Raw genomic sequence first — 20,029 nt, 5'->3', positions numbered from 1 at the left:
TGAAAAGGATTTCAGCTTGACCCCAGGTCAATCCTACCTCTGATATTCAGGGCTTCGGACTTCTTCTCCTTTTTCATAGTCTCTTCTGGTTCATTCTGCGTAGTCAGGGAATCACCTGCATTCAAAGAAGAAACCTTGTGTTGTGTATAAGTTCTACAAACAAAAAGAACCAATGGACTCAGAAAAACGTTTCATTATTTTCAAAGCCCACTACCTCATCAGCCCCCCCACCTCTCCAAACACACAGCCCAGAGTGGCACATTTTGGCCTTTAAATCAGCCTTGTGATTCACCTTTGGACTTCCTTCACACTTTCATTCAAGTTCAAACAAACAAACAAAAAAAGAGGCAGTGGGAATCCACCCCCAACCCCAAACCCATAACTCCCAGGGGGATGGACGGATGGGCAAAGGGGGAAGGAGAAAAACAAAGTGCAGATAGTATCCAATGGAGGAGGGAGAGGCGGGGAGTGCTATCTGTTGCCCAACAATAATAACTGATTTCCGAGAGAATCAATACTCCTATACAAAGAAAATAGGGGAAGGGGAAAAAGAAGCAAAGGGGGCCCGAGGACCCAGGAGGAAAAAGAAAAGAAATCGGGGGAATACGTTCAGTTAGCGGCACAGACTTAAAGCCGGCCGGCAGAGGAAATAGTTGTGGTTTTTTTGTTTTTGTGTTTTTTTGTTTTTAAAGCAGACAGGTAAAAAGAGGGCGTGGGGCGAGGAAGAAGGGACCGGGCGCGCGGGGGAGGGAAGGGCAACGCTGTCCAGAAGATGCAACCGAAAGGCACCTGCTACGTTGGAGAACACGGTCGCCCCCTTCTCGTCCTTCCTGTCCACCGAGGCCACACGGAGGGTCACGGCCGAGTCGCGGCCGGGGGCTGGCAGGGCGGCGGCGTGCCAGCGGCCCTCAGCGCCTTGGGGACCCGGGAAGACGCCGCGAGGGCCGCCCCCGGCCGCCGGTTGCTGTTGCCGCTTCTGTTGGCGGCGGCGGCGGCCGCAGCAGGCGAACCAGGCGGCGCAGTCCCGGAAGATGAGCAGCCCTACCACGTTGACGGCCAGCCCCAGGGCGCCCACGATGAGCACCAGCTCGGGGTCATCGATGCGCTCGGGCCGGGCCAGGCGCAGCACGGCCTCCACGAAGATGGTGAAGCAGAGCGCGGTAAGGAAGACGGCGTTGCCGAGCGCGCCCACCACCTCGGCGCGGGCGTAGCCGTAGGTGGCGCTCAGGCTCCCGCGGGGGCGCCGGGCGATGTAGCCGGCGCTCAGCCCCACGCACAGCGAGATCAGGTCCGACAGCATGTTGAAGGAGTCGGACAGCAGCGCGATGGAGTTGCCCAGGTAGCCCGACACCAGCTCGGCCACGAAGAAGGCGATGGTGAGCACAAGCATGAAGAGCAGCCTGCACGTTTTGCCCGAGTAGCGGCCCATCCCCGCCCGGCCGATCGTCCCGCCGCCACAGGTGGGGGCGCGGCGCCCTGGACTCCGCCGTGGCCTGGTCCCCGCCTCCCGGGCCGCCCTGCCCGCCGGCACCCGGGCTTCTTATAAGGCGGAGGCGGAGGCAGAGCGGCCCCGGTCCCCGCACGACCAGAGTCTAAAGGAAGGGCCGGGCGGCCGTATCTAAGGGACCTTTCGCCGCCTCCCCGACCCCTGCCCCTCCCTCGCGGCTCGGCCTCCCTTGATACGTGGCCACGGGCCAGTGTCTGTCCTTCTAAGGACGGAAGTGGGCAGAGAGGAAAGCTGCCGAAAAGAGGGGGCGTGCCTGGATGGCACCCGTCACAGACACCCCCTAAACACAAGTGGTATTCACCCGAAGACCCCTTTTCTCCAGTCCCTCCAATCATCTGTGCCGTGACTGTTGGCTTTTAGTGATAAGGACCTTGACTGCTGCGGGGTGTGTTCGCAGTGGTGGAAGTGAACACCTTCGCGTACGTGCCCAGACACCGATTCATTACAGATTCCCTAAGAAGCTGGGAGCACCGACCCGTCCCACCCTGCCCTTCTGGGTGCTTCCTGCCTTGCATTTTGCGAAGTTGGAGCTGATTGCTCACTTGGCACTCCCACTCCAACACCACACATGGTGTAGCTATTTTATCCTCTCTTCTTGCTCACAGCCTTCATAAAGGGCACACTATCGCTTCTGTCACCCCCTCATGGCCCAGCATCACCCCTGTCCGCCTTTAGGAACTTGGCTCACAAGGTCACCTTCCAGAGGTGAACTGCAGGCAGCCCTGGGGGAGAGCTCAGATCACACTTCGGTGAGCCTGGCACTCCCTCCCAGCTCTCAGAAATGCAGTTTCTCTGTCATAGGTGCAGGTCCCTTGCCCACCAAAAAAAACAAGGCTGGCCTCCTCTGTGTACTTGTCTCCGTTCTCCATTGGAGAGAATATTCTCCTCACCCCCATGGGTCCCTCCCAGCATGACCTGATAGAGTTCAGTGACTGACCTACGTGAAGGCTTATTCCAAATAGAGCCTTTCTGTTGACAACAGGCTGTGTTCCAAGTAAACGTCACCCAGAAAAGGACTGTCTCCAGGACTCGGGGAAAAACCAAGGATCGTGGTCCTTGAAGATGGGTGTTTGCTCTTGGTCTGTTCAGGGAGCGGGGTGGAGGAACCTTGCAGGTTTCTTTATTGGTTTGTTTTGGTTTTATACTCTTGTCTCATTCCGAAAAAGATCTGAGGGTGAAGTCTGATGATCTCTCTTCTCCCTCCCCCATTCCCAACCCCTGAACTTTAACCATTCCTAAAAAAAACACATCTGCTTTTGGCTTGGAGATGAATAAAAATGTCTCACTCCAAAACAGCCACAGAATCCATTCAGGGAACATTCTAATTCTAGTCCCATTCATTGCCTTAGCCTTGTAAAGCATGATCTTGTCTTTTCATGGTCCCCAAGGGTCCTTAACAAGATGCAAAAACTTCTTGGATCTGAGGGTTCCACCTTATACAAGATGAGCCTCGAAATTCTGGGACCCTGTGAGGCATTCCCTTCCCACCTCCAGGAAAATACCCCTACGCTGAGAACTTGAGGAAATTGATCATTTAAAGTCTTCTCTAGGGACTTCCCTGGAGGTCCAGTGGTTAAGACTCCGTGCTACCAATGCAGGGGACACGGGTTCGATCACTGGTCAGGGATCTAAGATTCCGCATGCCCCATGGCGCGGCCAAAAATAAAGTTAAAAAATAAAAAAAAAAACACCACCGTTATTTCAAAAATAAATCAATAACTAAAGTCTTCTTCAAAAATTAGTATTAAAATGATCAAAAACTAAAAAGCAGTAAAGATATATAGGCTGATGAAAGTTTTGAGGCTGAATGGTCTTGCACAAGGTTCCTTAATTGTCTGGGCCTGTTGTCACTACTGTAAAATGAGGGTAATCATAGTGCCCTCTCATAAGGTTGTGAGGATTGAAGGGGTTAATAGGTGTAAAGTGATTAGAACAGTGCTATTGTAACAGATTATAATAGTAAGCACTCAATAAAAGTTAACTGCTTATTTAAAAAAAAAAAGAAGCAGCAGACAGGAAGAAAAAGAAGGTGTGGGATGAAGAAGAGAGTGGGCAAGAGAAGGGAAGAACGAAGTGGTCCAAAGGGCCACATGATAGTATTAATATTAGTATTAATATTAGTAATACAGCATGTGTAACAAAATTGCTATTGAGCCACAGATGACACACTCTAATACAAGAAGAAGCTATGCCCAAGTACTGCAGACTATGAAACCCCTGAGACGTGTAACCTATGACAGAAAGCCAAGCAGTCAAAATAAGAGAGAAAGGCCTTTCGGAGATCACTTGACAGCGTTAACACAGTGCCCGCTGATTGCATTTCTCTGTCATTCACAGCTGCAAGAAAAACCTGAGAACGGCAGAAATACATCACTTGTGTCTGTTGCCCAGTCATTCTCCTAACCAAAGGCATATAAGAAGAATTATGTCATTGCCCCGGGAGGGCAGTCAGTGGAACTAGAAAGCCAGCGACTGAGGAAGTGTAGTGCCCTGCCCAGGGCCTAGTTCCTGACTTCAAGGAAGTCTGAAGACTAAGGGTGTCAACCAAAAGCACTTAAGGAAAATGTTCTGATATATATAGTTGTGTGTAAATATATATAGTTTGTGTGTGTGTATGTATACATACACATCTACATATATATAGGTTATACATATATAATCTAAATTAATTGCCAAAAATTTAGACTTCGTCTTATAGTTACTATGAATTATGAGGTTTCGGTAGCTTTTTTTTTTTTAATTTTTATTGGAGTATAGTTGATTTACAATGTTGTGTTAGTTTCAGGCATATAGCCAGTGAATCAGTTATACATATACATATATCCACTCTTTTTTCTTTAGATTCTTTTCCCATATAGGCCATTAAAGAGTATTAAATAGAGTTCCCTCTGCTATACAGTAGGTCCTTATTAGTTATCTATTTTATATATAGTAGTGTGTATATGTCAATTCCAATCTCCCAGTTTTTCCCTCCCCCTCAACCCCCTGATAACTATGTTTGTTTTCTACATCTGTAACTCTATTTCTGTTTTGTAAAGTTCATTTGTACCATTTTTTAAAATTCCACATAGAAGCAATATCATATGATATTTGTCTTTCTCTGTCTGACTTACTTCACTCAGTATGCCAATCTCTAGGTCCATCCATGTTGCTGCAAATGGCATTATTTTGTTCTTCTTTATGGCTGAGTAATATTCCATGGTATATATGTACCACATCTTCTTTATCCATTCCTCTGTTGATGGACATTTAGGTTGCTTCCATGTCTTGGCTATTGTAAATAGTGCTGTAATGAACATTGGGGTGCATGTATCTTTTTGAATTATGGTTTTCTCCAGATATCTGCTTAGGAGTGGGAGCTTTTGGTTATTGAGCTCTGACTCTCTGCCTAGCCCTTGTGCTGAGTACTTTATAGTCATTATCTCATTTCATCCTCACAACAGCCCCATAAAATAAGTACAGGAAGACTTCAGAGATACTGTGGGTTCGGTTCCAGATGACCCCAATGACGGCCAATGAAGCGAATATCACAAGAAAGTGAGTCACACAGAATTTATGGTTTCCCAGTGTATTTAAAAGCTATGTTTACACTATACTGTGGTCTATTAAGTGTACAATAATAGCATTATGTCTAAAAATGCAATGTACATAACTTGATTAAAAATACTTTCTTGCTAAAAATGCTAACCATCACCTGAGCCTTCAGTGAGTCATAGCAGTAACATAAAGATCACTGATCACAGATCACCAAAACAAATATAATAATAATGAAAAAATTGGAAATATTGTGAGAACTTTCAAAATGTGACACAGAGACACGAAGTGAGAAAATGCTATTGGAAAAATGGCCCCAATAGACTTACTCGATGCAGGGTTGCCACAAACCATCGATTTGTAAAACACACAATATCTGTCTACCAAGCACAATTAACCAAAGCACACACACACAAAAAAAATGAGGCATGCCTGTACTACTTTATAGGTGAGGAACCTAAAGCCCAAAGATTTGAAGTAACTTGGGCTTCCCTGGTGGCGCAGTGGTTGAGAGTCCGCCTGCCGATGCAGGGGACGCGGGTTCGTGCCCCGGTCCAGGAAGATCCCACATGCCACGGAGCGGCTGGGCCCGTGAGCCATGGCCGCTGAGCCTGCGCGTGCGGAGCCTGTGCTCCGCGACGGGAGAGGCCACAACAGTGAGAGGCCCGCGCACCGCAAAAGAAACCAAAAAAAACAAACAAAAAAACCTCTTTGCTGCTACACATCTAAGCCATATCCTGTAATATGTCATATCTATAATAAAGTTGGTGTTATGTTCAACTATCATCTGTCTCTTAGCTATCAATTGCTTCCAAACCTAGGAGAGTAAGAAAGGGGTATTCTTAATTAGTACCTAAAGCCCTAACATACTGGTGAGTTGGCAGGAACCTTGAGAAGGATAAAGGTGAGAATCTAGAGGCCAAACTAACACATGGAGATTGAGGCTTCTGGTGAGGCCAGGGCAGGCGCTGTTAAGTTTCAGGTCTCCAGTAAGTGTGAGCCAGGCAGGATTTTGACCTTGGCAAATGAAAGCAGCTTCCTGCCTACAGAAGAATGGTTGTTGTTATAGATGTTTTAATAGGCCTTTGAGAGCATGAGTTTTGAAGACTGTTTTCTTACTGTGTGCTTCAGTCTTACTGTGCAAAGAAAGTGAGAGAGAGAGTAGTTTGCTCTCAAAAACAAGGACATTGCACCACAGGAAGAGGGAGTTTTCTTCAGGCTAGACAAATGCAGAAAAGAAAAGGAGATGCACGTCTATCTAAATATACTTAAAGAGGGGATTAGATTAGATCAGACTGGGAACTTGGAACCAAAGATATCTTTCAGAGACAGGAAGCAAGATTTCAGATGGTTGATTGGCATCTAGGAATGCACCTCACCACTCCCAGAGGGAACCAGATGCAGGGACCTATTAAAAGTCATCCTCTTAGAACAGACTTAGGGTTGCCAAGGGGTGGAGGGGAGGGATGGACTGGGAGTTGGGGATTAGCAGATGCAAACTGTAATATATAGGATGGATAAACAAGGTCCCACTGGATATCACAGGGAACTATATTCAATATCCTGCGATAAACCATAATGGAAAAGAATACGAAAAAGAATGTAAATATATGTATAACTGAATCACTCTGCTGCAGTAGCAACTCACACAATACTGTAAATCAACTATACTTCAATAAAATAAATTTTAAAAAAATTTAAAGAAAGAGTCAATAGTCTTAACAAAAAAGGCATCCTCTTAAAGCTATGATACCATCTGAAATAAAAGCAACTGGGGAATACAGCAATTGTCCCACATCTGCCCCATTGTCATATGCTGGGGATCTGTGTGAATGGGGATGATGCCTACCCACTGTGGAAGTGGATGAAAGTACAGCTCAAGGGGAGGGGCATGCTGGGAAATGCCATCAAATGGAACTTCACCAAGTTCCTCATTGACAAGAACGGCTGTGTGGTGAAGCAGTACGGTCCCATGGAAGAGACCCTGGTGATAGAGAAGGACCTGCCATGCTACCTCTAGCTCCACAAGTGTGCTCCCCAGACCTGAGCCTGCCACCTGTGCCCCTCGGAGCCTTCCACCCGGTGTCCATGATGGTCTGCCTGAAAACCAGCCCCTGGTGGGGCAGACCCGAGAACCTGGCGTGCACCCCTGCCAGAAGAAGTTTCCTCGGCCCAGCTGACGGCTTGGCAACCCCACCCCCTGCTGCCTTGTGGGAATAAAACACAATACAAATTGGAAAAAAAAACCAAAACGGCCCTTTCTTTGTTTCTTTAGTTCACAGATCTTCAGGGTGGGGATGGAGGGGAGAAGCCTTAAGGAGCTGCACCCGAGAAGCCTCATTTGCCTTGGGCCCTGAATAAGATGACAAGATCCTGAACGTGAAGCTGATGCCCTATGAGATGAGATGGTAGGGGTTTGGGGAGCAGCGAATGATTTTGTATGTGGAAATGACGTGAACTATAGCTGGAGGGCAGACTGTGCAGATTGTTTTTTCCAAAGATGCCCACAACCATATCTCCTATTCCACAGGGAGACCTTGATGCTTCTATCCAGAAGCGTGTCTGAGGGCTTGATTCTCCTTCCGTCTTGTCACTTGCCTGTAACCCATACAATCTGAGGTCGGGCCAGAAAAGGCATTGAGGTGTTTACCTTGTTTGATGGAACACTCATGTTTGAAACCTGACCCACCGTGGATGATGTCCTGAGGCCACGCTGTGTGAGGAAACCAAGCCCCACAGCAAGGGCATGTGTAGGGGTCCAGTCAGCAGTCCTAGACGTTGAGACCTCCCAGCCCAGGAGCCAGACATATGATGACGCAGCCTCTCACCATCACCTCGCTACCCCCAGCCTTTGAATCTCCCCAGCCGAAGCCTCAGACATCGTGAAGCAGACAAGCTGTTCCCACTATGTCCCTTCCCAATTCTGGCCCAGAAAATCGTGAGTATCATCAGACGATTGTTGTTTTACTCTTTTATGCCACTATTTGTGGTGGTTTGTTATACAGTAACCAGAACAGGGAACCACCATGTAAAGACCGACAGAGCTATACCAAAGCTGCTACACAATTTGGAGCTATCTGAGAGGAGAAGCCAGGAAGATTAGCATAGAATATTTAAGGTGTCATTAGATGTCCTTCAAAGCAAAACAGTTATCGTGGATGTGGCGGTTTGCCTGTGTTCTGTTGGACAGGTCAAAAACAGACAGAGCTAGGACACCAAGGTCAGGGAGAAGGAGGATGAGACGTACTGCAGGGGATCAGGCAAGAACATAGAAGTGTGAGTCCAGGCCTGGCTTAGACTTTCGGTTTATCTGGAAAATGCTTTTCAAGTGAGATGATCCAACTCAGAGAGGTGAGAGTTGATGAGATCTGTTTGGACAACAGTTAACAGTTGCTTTTGGCAAATCCATAAACACTGAATTCATTTCCCTCACTGTGATAAGAAAAAAATCTATGTTGGAAAAATAAATGTCTGGCCCAGAAAACAAGGACCAAGTAAAAGGAAAAATGTCCAACAAAAACACTAGCCTCATGTGGGGTAGAGAAGGAAAGAGAACAACTTTAAGAACTTATTAAGCCACGAAACCATGAACAACTCAACTTAGCCTTCCTGAGAGAAGAGCACAAGAGGAACAAAAGCACGAGAAGCCCCTCCTACGCTTCAGAAGATTCAGCAGGAACATCCACTCTGCAAAGCCTGAGGCAATCAAAGGCTGTGGGCAGACAATCTCTGGAAGGTCGGAAAGCAGCAGCACGCACAACAGGATGAGCTTCCAATATTTCAAAACAGCTTCAGCTCAGAAATCCATGGAGACTGACCCTCAGGCTGAAATAAACATGCGAGTGAGCGAGAGGCTTCCTCAGGAGGCAGGAGTCACAGGCCTGAGCAGCTCTGCAGCTGGAGACGGCAGCAGCAAATCTCTGAGGCCCAGGATTAATGAGAGCCCACTCACAGGAGAGTGAGTGCAGACGGAGCGGAAGTAGGCACTCAAGATGGAAATGGAATTCAGGAGTTGGCTTACTTGCATTCCTCCCTTCCTCCCTTCCTCCTTCCCTCCCTTCCTTCCTTCCTTCCTCCCTTCCTTCCTCCCTCCCTTCCCTCCCTCGATCCCCCTCCCTCCCCCACCTCCTCCCTCCCTCTCTCCCTCCTTCCCCCCTCCCTTCCTCCCTCCCTCCTTCCCTCCCTTCCTCCTTCCCTCCCTTCCTTCCTTCCTTCCTTCCTTCTATCTCTCTCTCATACACACACACACACTGACTAGGAAGGAAAAGTGCTACAAGTAAAATCTGGAGCCCACGATGTCATTGCTGCAAATTTCTAAACTCTGCAAGTAGACAGGGAATATTTTAAATGTCGCTCCCTGAAAAAGGATGCAGTGGGTTTACCAGATACAAAAATCTTGGTATCATTATTAACCTCCTGTTGTGAGGTCTGTGCCGGCAGAGCCAAGTCTGCTGACACATACCAACCCACATCTTAGAGAGGCAGAAACCAAGAAGACTCCATCTGTCATTCACCCTTTCCTCTGACATCCCTGAGCCTCTGCTATGATCCCTGTAAGTAGTAATGAGGGCCTGGCTCATACTAAGTGCTGAGTTCTGGGAACATAAGTTTACCTCTATTAACTGCTTTAGCTCTGGGATAATATTATGTGGTTCTGTCAAACTTTTTGGACGCTTCAAAAAATGTGGCAGGAAATTAAGAAAATACTCAGAGGCCAGAAATGAAGTGAAAGCCCAAATCCAGAAAGGTGAGTTGAAGCCGGAATCCAACTTAAGGATATCTGTCCAATAAAGACAAAAGCTCCAGCCTTGGATTTTAATAGCCACGTGACCAGGTATGGCATAAGAGACAAAAGTTAGATCCATGCAAGATGAGATCAGAGATTCCCCTCATAAAGGTAAATCCTTTGGTGAAAGTTTGAATCAAAGCAAAGCAAATGATAAAATAAACAAAAACTCACTACCTCAAAGAAGACAGCATGAAAACTTGCATGTTTCAGCCTTGGTTTTGGGTGGAGAGAAAAACATCCCCTATGGGAAGTTGGAACGGTACTGTGGCCTTCATGTGGGAATGAAGTCTAAATTCTCACAATAATAATAATAATAATAGTCCTCAAGCAAAGAATTTTTAAAGTGCTCACAAGTTGGTAATGGCTTCAGGGACCTGATGAAAAGAAATGCAAATCTTCCGTGGAAAAATATACTTACAATCTATTCCTCAAAGAATCCCCTCAAAGAAAGTTCCACTGATCATGAGTTTACAATAAAAAATTATGAAACACACAAAACATGAAGAAGCAAACCACTTTGAGAGAGGCAGGGAAAATAATAAACAGCAGAATCAGACATTCAAAAGTTGCAGATGTTGAGAATATCAGCTACAGAATATAAACTGAGTATATTTAATATACAGGAATAAAGGAAGGTAAAGAAAATATAAATAAAGATCAAGGCACTATAAATGAAAAATATATTAGTTGAAACTGAAAACTCAATACAAGGCATGCCTACTCCTCCTAGCCAGGGTGTTATCAGTGAAGGCCTGGTGGGGAGCCTGAACTCCCAGTCCTGCCCAGCAGTGATGAAGTACCCCTCTTCCTCAGGGGGTCAACAAACTCCAAGTGGGAAACCTGAATTTCCACTTCCATCTTACAATAACAAAGCAGTACCCCCCTCCTCCCACCAGCACCATGTCAGAGAAGGCCTGCTCAAACAGAAAATTTAAATAAGATCCACAGTCTCGTAATACCCCAAACGTCCACGATTCGTTTGAAAATCTTTCATCGTACCAAAAACCAGGGAAATCTCAACTTAAGTGAGAAAGGTCACCAGTGCTGAGATGACACAGATGTTAGAATTATCTGACGAGGACTTTAAAGTAGCCATTATAAAAATACTTCCACAAGCAATTGCAAACACAATTGAAAGAAATCAAAAAGTAGAAAGTCTCAGCAAAGAAATAGAAGATGTAAAGAAGAATCAAATGGAAATTTTAAGACTGAAAAATACAATAACCAAAATTTTAAATTTCAGTGAGGAAGTCCCTGGCAGTCCAGTGGTTAGGACTCCATGCTCTCACTGTCGAGGGTCTGGGTTCAATCCCTGGTCAGGAAGCTAAAATCCCACATGCTGCGCAGCATGACCGAAGAAACCTCCATGAATTGGCTCAACAGCAGAATGGAGAAGATAGAGAAAAAAAATCAGTGAACTTGAAGATAGAATAACAGAAAGTTCCCTATCTGAGCAACAGAGAGAAAATAGGTGGGAAAATGAATAGGAGCTTCCAGGCCGTTGAACACATCAGGATGCCGGGATGGTGGTGTACTCAGAGAGGGCATGGGAGCTCCACACCACTTAAATGTAAATGGTCTAAATATACCAATTAAAAGGCATAAGATTGGCAGAGAGACTAAAAAAATACACCCAACTACCTTCATACCATGGAATAGTCACCAGTAAAAAGAAACCAACTACTGATACACAGAACAACTGGGATGGATCTTAAGGGCATTACACTGAAAGGAAAAAGCCAATTTCAAAGGTCACATATGTATGATTCCATTTATATAGCATTCCTGATATTAGAAGATTATAAAGATGGAAAGAGTGGTTTCAAGGGCATAGAGATGGGGAGTGAGGATATGGAATTATGGGTATGATTATAAAAGGGTAGCATGGGGGATAACTTTGTGGTGATGTAATCATTCTGCATCTTGATTTTGGGAGTGGTTACACAAATCTACACATGTGGTAAAATGTCATAGAACTATATACACACATTGCACCAATGTCAATTTCTGAATAAGTGCAGGTACATCTAAAGAACTACCTAGACTACCTAGAATGCAACACAGAACAACAAAAAGTAGAAAATATGAAAAACAGTTTACAAGACATGGAGGACAGAGTAAGAAGATCTAAAATTATCTAACTACTGTTGCAGAAGGAGAAATGGGGCAGAGGCAAAACTAGAAAAGATCATATCTGAAAATCTTCCAGAATTTATAAAAGCTATAAATGCTTAGATTTGCGAAACGTGACAATTCTCAGGGGGGATAAATAAAAAGAAATTCACTTTTGGAAATATTGTAGCAAAACTGAAGAACACCAAAGGCAAAGAGAAGATCTTTAAAAGGCGGTAAACTTATCCAACCTTGGATGTCCTGAAGGAATGACATCTATTCCAGTGGAAAACAATCCAGATTAACACTACTGAAGGGATCATGACTCTCCCAGGCCTGAGAATGAACTCAGAGGAAGTTCCCAAACTGAGGAAGATTTGGTGTTTTGTGATTTTGTTTTGATTTATCTTTGATCTGGACTTTAAGTTAATAATCAGGGGCTTTGATTTCTTCAGATAGAAAGTCATAAGGTCAAATATATTTAATTTTGAATTTTAATTTTTCCCTTATAATTTGATATTAACAGGGGATTCGTGTTATTTAAATTTGGGGCATTTTTATGTTACTGACATTGAATTATTAGACTATCTTGATGCTATCATTTCATGTCACTGTATAATCTCTAATGAGCAATAATGAACATTTTGGGGGCTTCAGAGTTCAGTTAACTTACATATTTTCTGTTCTAACCCATTTTAGCCATTGAGGGGATGGGTATCAAAATCGCTTAACACTGGTCACAAGGAAAATACCCACAGGAAACAGTGGTTATTGCAGGGGATGCAGGCCTTGTGAATACTGACAGCAATACTATCCTGATAACTGTCTATCTAGCTCTTCAAGGGGAGCCCCCAGTGAAGAACACATAAAGCTGGAGAGTATTGGGAGGAGATCGTTCCTCTGGTCTTGTGTTTCCATGAGGGGACCACCACGTAGGCTCTTACTGACCCCCTCATTCCCTCTCCAACCTCCCTGTGAGAAGTCACTCCTGGGGTGGGAAGGTCTTCTCTCATTGGTGGGCTTAGTGAAAGGAATAGAAGTTTGGTTCAGCCCTCCCGTGCTTTACACTTTGAACTACCTGTCCTCGGAGTGTCCATTCTCTCTGCTCCTGGGTCCAACTCTGTGCCCCCCGTTGTTGAGCTCGGCCCCAAGAAGATGGGTATGTTTACTGCTGAGATAAGTATAATATTAGGAAGCATTGTGGGACTTCCAAGGTCTATCCTCCAATTCAGCTTTTTCAAAAACAGAGCTACAATTTTTATCGCCATCTGACTATCTTTGATCCCTTAGTTCTCAGTTAGCTCTAGACTCATGAGTAGACATTACTTATTGGCCTCATAAAGTCCCAACAATGTCATCAATCAACTCTGGTCAGGAGCTGTAGAGCTGGTTACCAGCTCCCCTATTTTCTCTCCTGCAAAATCTCATGGTGGTTTCTTCAGGTTAATAATTCGACAGAAAACAGGTGGTCTGTCCAGGCAGTTCCTCCTTCAACCTGACTTCCTGGCTGCTCTCCTATAAGGATCCAACCTCTAGTTCTCATTGGCCTGAGTCAAGGATCTTTTTTTTTCTCCAATGTCTATTGGGCTGATACATTTCTAGTGTTGTCAAGGCAGATAAAGAACAAGACCACAGATACAGTTCATCGAAAATCACTTCCCTCAAAATTCTCTCAAGACACCTTCTCAGATGTAGACAACAAATAGCAGAACACAGATGTTGGAAGACATTCTTCTAAGAAAAAGGAGTCTCTAGATATCATTGCCTCTTATAAAAAATGATGACAAAACTAGTCTATGTCATAATCATCAGAGGGAGTTATACAAAATGTTTTATATAAATCTCAATGACTACTGTCTCCACAAAAGAGCAAGGAGGAGGCAAAAAATAACAAATATATTCTTTATATCTTGTAAGCATCTGACCAAAAGAAAAAAAAATAATAAGCTTACTTTTACCCCACTTTCCTGGAAAATTAAGCCTCTCAGTAAGGAAAATAGGAATATCTAACTAGGCAGAACTGCAGGAGAACGTTTAAAAGGCAAACCATCTTATGGCAGAAAAGAGGCGTGGAAATGCAAAGTCTCGGTTCTAACATCAGTTTGGGGTTAACTATAAAACACTTCATGTCTCGGTTTCTCCATTCGTAACTGGTAAATATGTGACTTGGAAATACGAGCTACATCTGCATTTTTTTTTGTTTTTTTTTTTAAATTTAATTTATTTATTTATGGCTGTATTGGCCCTTCGTTTCTGTGCGAGGGCTTTCTCCAGTTGCAGCAAGTGGGGGCCACTCCTCATAGCGGTGCGCGGGCCTCTCACTATCGCGGCCTCTCTTGTTGCGGAGCACAGGCTCCAGACGCGCAGACTCAGTAATTATGGCTCACGGGGCTAGTTGCTCCGCGGTATGTGGGATCTTCCCAGACCAGGGCTCGAACCCGGGTCCCCTGCATTGGCAGGCAGATTCTCAACCACTGCGCCACCAGAGAAGCCTCATCTGCATTATTTTAATGAGTGATATGTTGACATGTTAATACCATTACAACCGTTTAAAATATCTAATCTTTAACAGTTGAAAAATACAAGTAACGCCCTTCTACAAAGTGCTATCTTGAGCACTGAAGATGAGGAATGTAACATTTACGAGAGCCCTTAGAAAAATAATGCATCGTGAAGGTATTATTGTTTATCAAAAGAAAAGCATGGAGATTCTTTAAAATAGGTGTAATGATACCTGAGATGAGGCTCATAATGATTAAGTGTCTTCTGCAGGGTCAGACCCAGGGAAAGAGGGAAGAAGTTCCAGAACCTGTATTTTCCAGTTACAGTCCCTGCTCCAGCTGGTTCACCCCACTAAAGATCCTACTAACCTGTCATCAGGAAGACATGTGTTTTGTGAGGTGTTCCAGGAATGGCGATGGATCTGTATGGACCATACGTATGACTAACAGCAAACCGTTGTGTGTGTTGGCCCGGGATGAGGTCAGCTGCCAGTCCGTGGATATGAAGTAGGCAAGGACCTGTCCACAGAGGGATCTTACTAACATTTCCTTTTTCCTTGTCCCTTCAGCCCTTGGACACTCACTACCAACCACCACCACCAAGTGTCATGTTGAGCAGTTTATACACGCTATATGCTTTCATCCTCACAACATCCTTAGGAGATAGATAATTCCCCACTTTACAGATCAAGAAACTGAGGTTTAATAAGTTGAAGTAACTTTCTGGAGGTCATTTAGCTAGTGGAATTAGGATCAATTTGTGATGTATTAATTTGCACTTTTTGACATGCAATTTTGTGATTATTTCCAAATAAGTTTTCACTGTCCATGATTTTTTTTTTCTTTCTTTGGTCAAGCAGAGTAGGTTTTATAATTAAACCTTCTAAGTCTTTGTCCTCTACCATTAACTCGCTGCATGATTGTGGTCCTGACTCTGTTTCTGTTTTCTTATCTGAAAATGTAGAAATAGCAAGTATTCTTTCTCGCTAATCATTTCAGAAAACATATAATGCTCCAAACGTATGTGATATGCTGCTGTGATTATTCTCCCTAGACTTTCACAGCACTTGACAACTCACAGATGTCAAGAAAGACTTGGTTTTCATTAAGATTTAACTCAGGTGTCAGACAGAGTGGCCTCTGCATATTAGAAAAATATGTCTGAGAACAGGGAACTGGTTTCTTTATCTTCCTTTTTAAATTTCGGTTGAATTTATTTCACAAACATGAAACAGGGACTTCCCTGGTGGTGCAGTGGTTAAGAATCCGCCTGCCAATGCAGGGGACACAGGTTCGATCCCTGGTCCAGGAAAATCCCACATGCCGTGGAGCAACTAAGCCTGTGAGCCACAACTACTGAGCCTGCGCTCTAGAGCCCGCGTGCCACAACTACTGAAGCCCGTGTGCCTAGAGCCCACGAGCCACAACTACTGAGCCTGCGCTCTAGGGCCCGCGTGCCACAACTACTGAAGCCCCTGCGCCTAGAGCCCGCAAGCCACAGCTACTGAAGCCCACGCGCCTAGAGCCCGTGCTCTGCAACAAGAAAAGCCACCGCAGTGAGAAGCCCGCGCACCGCAACAAAGAGTAACCCCCACTCACTGCAACTAGAGAAATCCTGCACGCAGCAATGAAGACCCAAAGCAGCCAGAAAAAAAAAAAAAAATTACTTATTATTTTTTTAAAAAACCATGAAACGGCACATATTTTTCAGTCTTCCTTGAATCTTTCTTACTCGTTCCCTATAACTGACCCAGAACCCGGTCCCTGGGCAGCAAGAGACGTGAGGCGGTACGCAAGCTGGCATGAACGTACAGAAAGAGACATAAGAGCACCTGCTCTGGAATAGATGCTGTGATCTGTGGTGTGTGTGTGTATACTTACCACTGAGTGCCCCTGTGGAACTGAACTGTTCAAAACGCTTGGAAAACAACAGTGAGTGTCAGATATGGACGAACGAGAAAGTAACAGCTTCTGGGAATTAAGCATCATGCTTCATAAAACTATTTAATAATTATTGCAAACGCCCAATCATTGCAATCCTGCCTCTGAAGTAGAAAGAGTACTCAGGGAACCAATATCTAGAAAGCCTTCTTTCCCTTTCTGGTTTGAAAAGCCGCCTTCACTTGTGAAGTTTCTGATCTCTGACTTACTCCGCGACTTGCTGCCGGGAGAGAGGCAGCCAATTCCCCCACCACCACCCCCAACCTTGCCTCTTCTAAACCCTCGGATCCCTGCCTACTTTGCTTGTCTCTAGATAAAATCTGCTCTAAAAGGAAAACGAGTTACTTTCAGTGTCTACAGGACTGTCCGTGTAAAATATTCCCATTAGGCTATAGCACTGAGTCAATGAGAAGCTTGTGAGAGCAGCTAATCAGAAGCCTGTTAAAAGCCACCCCAGCAACAAACTTTGCTGATTACTGGGCTGGCACTGCCTCTAGCAGGTTGGCTGGGGAAATGTAATGCCACAAAGGTGGTGAGAGAGAGAGAAAGAGAAAGACAGGGAGGGAGAGGGAAAGAAAACAGTTTGGAAACCAAACAAAATTAGCATAAATAAATACACAGGAAAGGTATTTTGTTAAAAAAAAATTTTTAAATACAAACATATTTTAGATCTAAATTGTTGTACACGGCAAGCCTACCCAGGACAGAGCTGCACGAAATTACCTTTGGTTTAAAATAAAAGCCAATGTACAGCACAGTACTTGTTCAAATGCAAGTCAAGGGCAAAGAGAGTTCTTTCCATTAAATTTTAAAGAAAACTCAAGCCTGAAAAATAATCAAAAAGAAAATGCAAACAGAAAAGATAATGTGAAAGTCAAGGTAAATTTAATAAAGTAAACAAGGAGTAGGAAAAATGCAAACAAAGCAAGTTTCGTCCCTAAATCTAGAGAAAGAAGGTAGTGGGTGCCCCGTATTTCCTAGGATCTGAATCGACATGTTGTTTTCACCTCTCTTCCTCTTCCCCCGAATACACTCACACATATAGCCATCCAAATTTTGGACTTTAAACCTATTTTGTTTGCTTTTTTCTTTTGTGCTTGCAATTTTTACTTTTTTCATTTTGCTTTTTACTTTAGCCAAATCTGCTCCACCATCGCCTTTTCCTGTCGGAGATGGACACCCACTGGCTAGCTACTGATCTAAGGCTTCCAGACTCCCTGTCTCAACTAAATCTTCCATACATTCTTTTCTCCCAGGTGATTTTTTAAATTTCTGCCTCCCTCTGTCTGATTCTTCAAAGTATCTCACTCCATGAGTCCTACAGAGGTGTAAAGTCTTTACAGTACATACAGTCTGTTTTGCTAATATTTAAAATAAATTAGTGGTCTTATTTCCTACTCTTCTGTGATCTCAGACATAAAATATAACTCGTGTCAATTCCTACACCAGACAAAGCAAAACATGTAAAAGACCCATAGGACCGGGAGAGACTAAAGGCTTGCTAAGTAAAACATTCTCTCTGGCCACAGATCCCACCAAAAACAGTGATGGATTACTTGATTCTGATCACTAAGTCAGGAGGTACCACAGTTCTTTAGTTTTTAGGTACTTCAAAATGCTTTGAGCTAAAATTTAGATATATAGAAAATCTTTATCCTAAATTTGGGTTGAATCTTTTGAAATCAAGAATCATTTTTTTTCTTCATATTTTACACCTCCTGGTTTAAATCAATATGTATGGATTAATCACATTTTTTCTTACACTAGGAGATAGTTGGGTTAATGTCAATAAGTAAGATGTATCTAAGCCAAATATTTACTCTTTAAGCTTATTTAGGTGATGGGAAGGATATCAAAATGTATATTTTAGTGAAAGCGATAAATACATAACTCGAGACATAAATGCTAGGAAGCTAAGCAGCTATCCTAAAATCACTTGGAGGGTTTAAATACTCTAAAATTTCTAATAGAAGAATTCAGCAATACAAAAGCTACCAAAATAATAATTTTAACATAAGAACATGGACCTTAAAGCATTAGCGATATGTGTGTATAGTACCTAAAATAATAATTTAAACATAGAACATAAATCTTAAAGCATTATCTATATGTGTATATAGTACCTATCATTACAATTATTTAAAGTAGAACACTATACAGCATCAAACACTTCAAGAGAAGATAGATAATCTGGAATTAAGACAGTAGAAACCCACGTGGTCAGGGTGAAATATTTGTCTTTAAGACTCTTGTTATCTGAGCATGGACAGAAACATTGGAAAGCACTGCTTCCCAAACAAGGGCTGAACTAAGATCTACCTGATAATAATTCAATTTATAAAAAAAAGAACTATGGCTGTCTACCAATTTTTGCATTGGTCAAAGAGTCAAACTCTTTGCCTAAATTGCTTTTGCTATATGCAGGTAAATATCATATGTCTAGAGTAAAGACAAAATTAGAACTAAAAACACAAGTTTAGAAATGGCGACACTACCATTGTCAATACTAACCATGGGTTTGATCAGCTTCCTGGCCTTAAACTTATTCTTAGCAGTAAATATTTTTTTCTTGTGTCAAATATGTGAATTCTATGATCTGGAACCTCAAGGAGAAATTTTCGCATGATGACTAATGTAAACAAGGCATAAAATCTCAAGTTAACTAATTATTGCCTTTTACAAAAGATGAGGTCCTAACTGATTCATTAAATCAAATAAAGATCTAGTTTCTTGTCTGTCCCCTTTTATACTTAACACATACTGTAGGGATTCTCATAACATACATTCTACCAATAGGAAAACTTAGACCAAGATAGAATAAAGGACTGCTCCCAGCTGAGAAAGTTTACAATGGCAGGAAAGACAGCAGGAATACAATAAAAGATGCAAACTCTTACTCTGAGGTCCCTGGGCTGAGTTATATGATGCCCTGACTAGTAAGAGAAAACTTTTCAGCATCAAATAAGAAAAATCTTTAAATTTCTTAAAATCCAGATGAGCGATTAGAATTCAGTGATACTGGGTGATCACATAATTCAAAGCCTTGCATTGTGGTTTCTTTAAAAAAACAATAACTAGTCTATACCAAGTGCCTATTAAGTGCTAAACACTTAGATTCCTATTGAGTCCTTACTGAGTCCACATTACAGGTGGGTAAACAGCCAGGTGAAGTAATTTGACAGCTGCCCTGTAGGAGAACCATGATTTGGACCTGGTCTGTTCATGCTATACGACTCCTTAAAAAGCACTGGGAATTGCTCTTCTGCAAGAAGCTTTTTTTTTTTTTGCGGTACAGGGGCCTCTCACTGTTGTGGCCTCTCCCGCTGCGGGTCACAGGCTCCGGACGCACAGACTCAGCGGCCATGGCTCACGGGCCCAGCCGCTCTGCGGCATGTGGGATCCTCCCGGAGTGGGGCACGAACCCGTGTCCCCTGCATCGGCAGGCGGACTCCCAATCACTGCGCCACCAGGGAAGCCCTCTGCAAGAAGCTTTTAACATATATTTTTAAAATTCCTTTTGTGGCACTGAAGAAACATGGTTCCATCTGATAATTTATCTTTTGGATTTATATTTTTTCGATTTATTGTTCTCTTCCAAGATTTAACTCAATCTTTTGAATGGATGACCCAATCAGTTTTGTACCC

At 43.5% G+C, this 20,029-nt stretch overlaps 1 protein-coding gene across 5 annotated transcripts in view; it reads right to left on the bottom strand.

Annotated features, from left to right (window-relative positions):
• SLC30A10 (solute carrier family 30 member 10) overlaps positions 1-20,029 on the bottom strand; it is a 374,273-nt gene that overhangs the window by 353,131 nt on the left and 1,113 nt on the right. For 3 of the 5 annotated variants that reach the window (XM_059998246.1, XM_059998238.1, XM_059998230.1), the window contains exons 1-2: positions 790-1,531; positions 38-115 (exon numbers count right to left, since the gene is read on the bottom strand). In XM_059998246.1, the coding sequence (XP_059854229.1) occupies positions 38-115; positions 790-1,429 (718 nt within the window). In that variant the 5' untranslated portion in view covers positions 1,430-1,531. Of the gene's footprint in view, positions 1-37; positions 154-789; positions 1,532-20,029 lie in introns of those variants that run through there. The other 2 variants (XM_059998263.2, XM_059998256.1) reach the window with 2 other exon arrangements.

The sequence above is a fragment of the Delphinus delphis genome, chromosome 1 (genome assembly GCF_949987515.2).
Source record: "Delphinus delphis chromosome 1, mDelDel1.2, whole genome shotgun sequence".
NCBI lineage: Eukaryota > Metazoa > Chordata > Mammalia > Artiodactyla > Delphinidae > Delphinus > Delphinus delphis.
The sequence above is the reverse complement of the archived record's forward strand: the minus strand, read 5'-3'. Positions and strand labels throughout refer to the sequence as shown.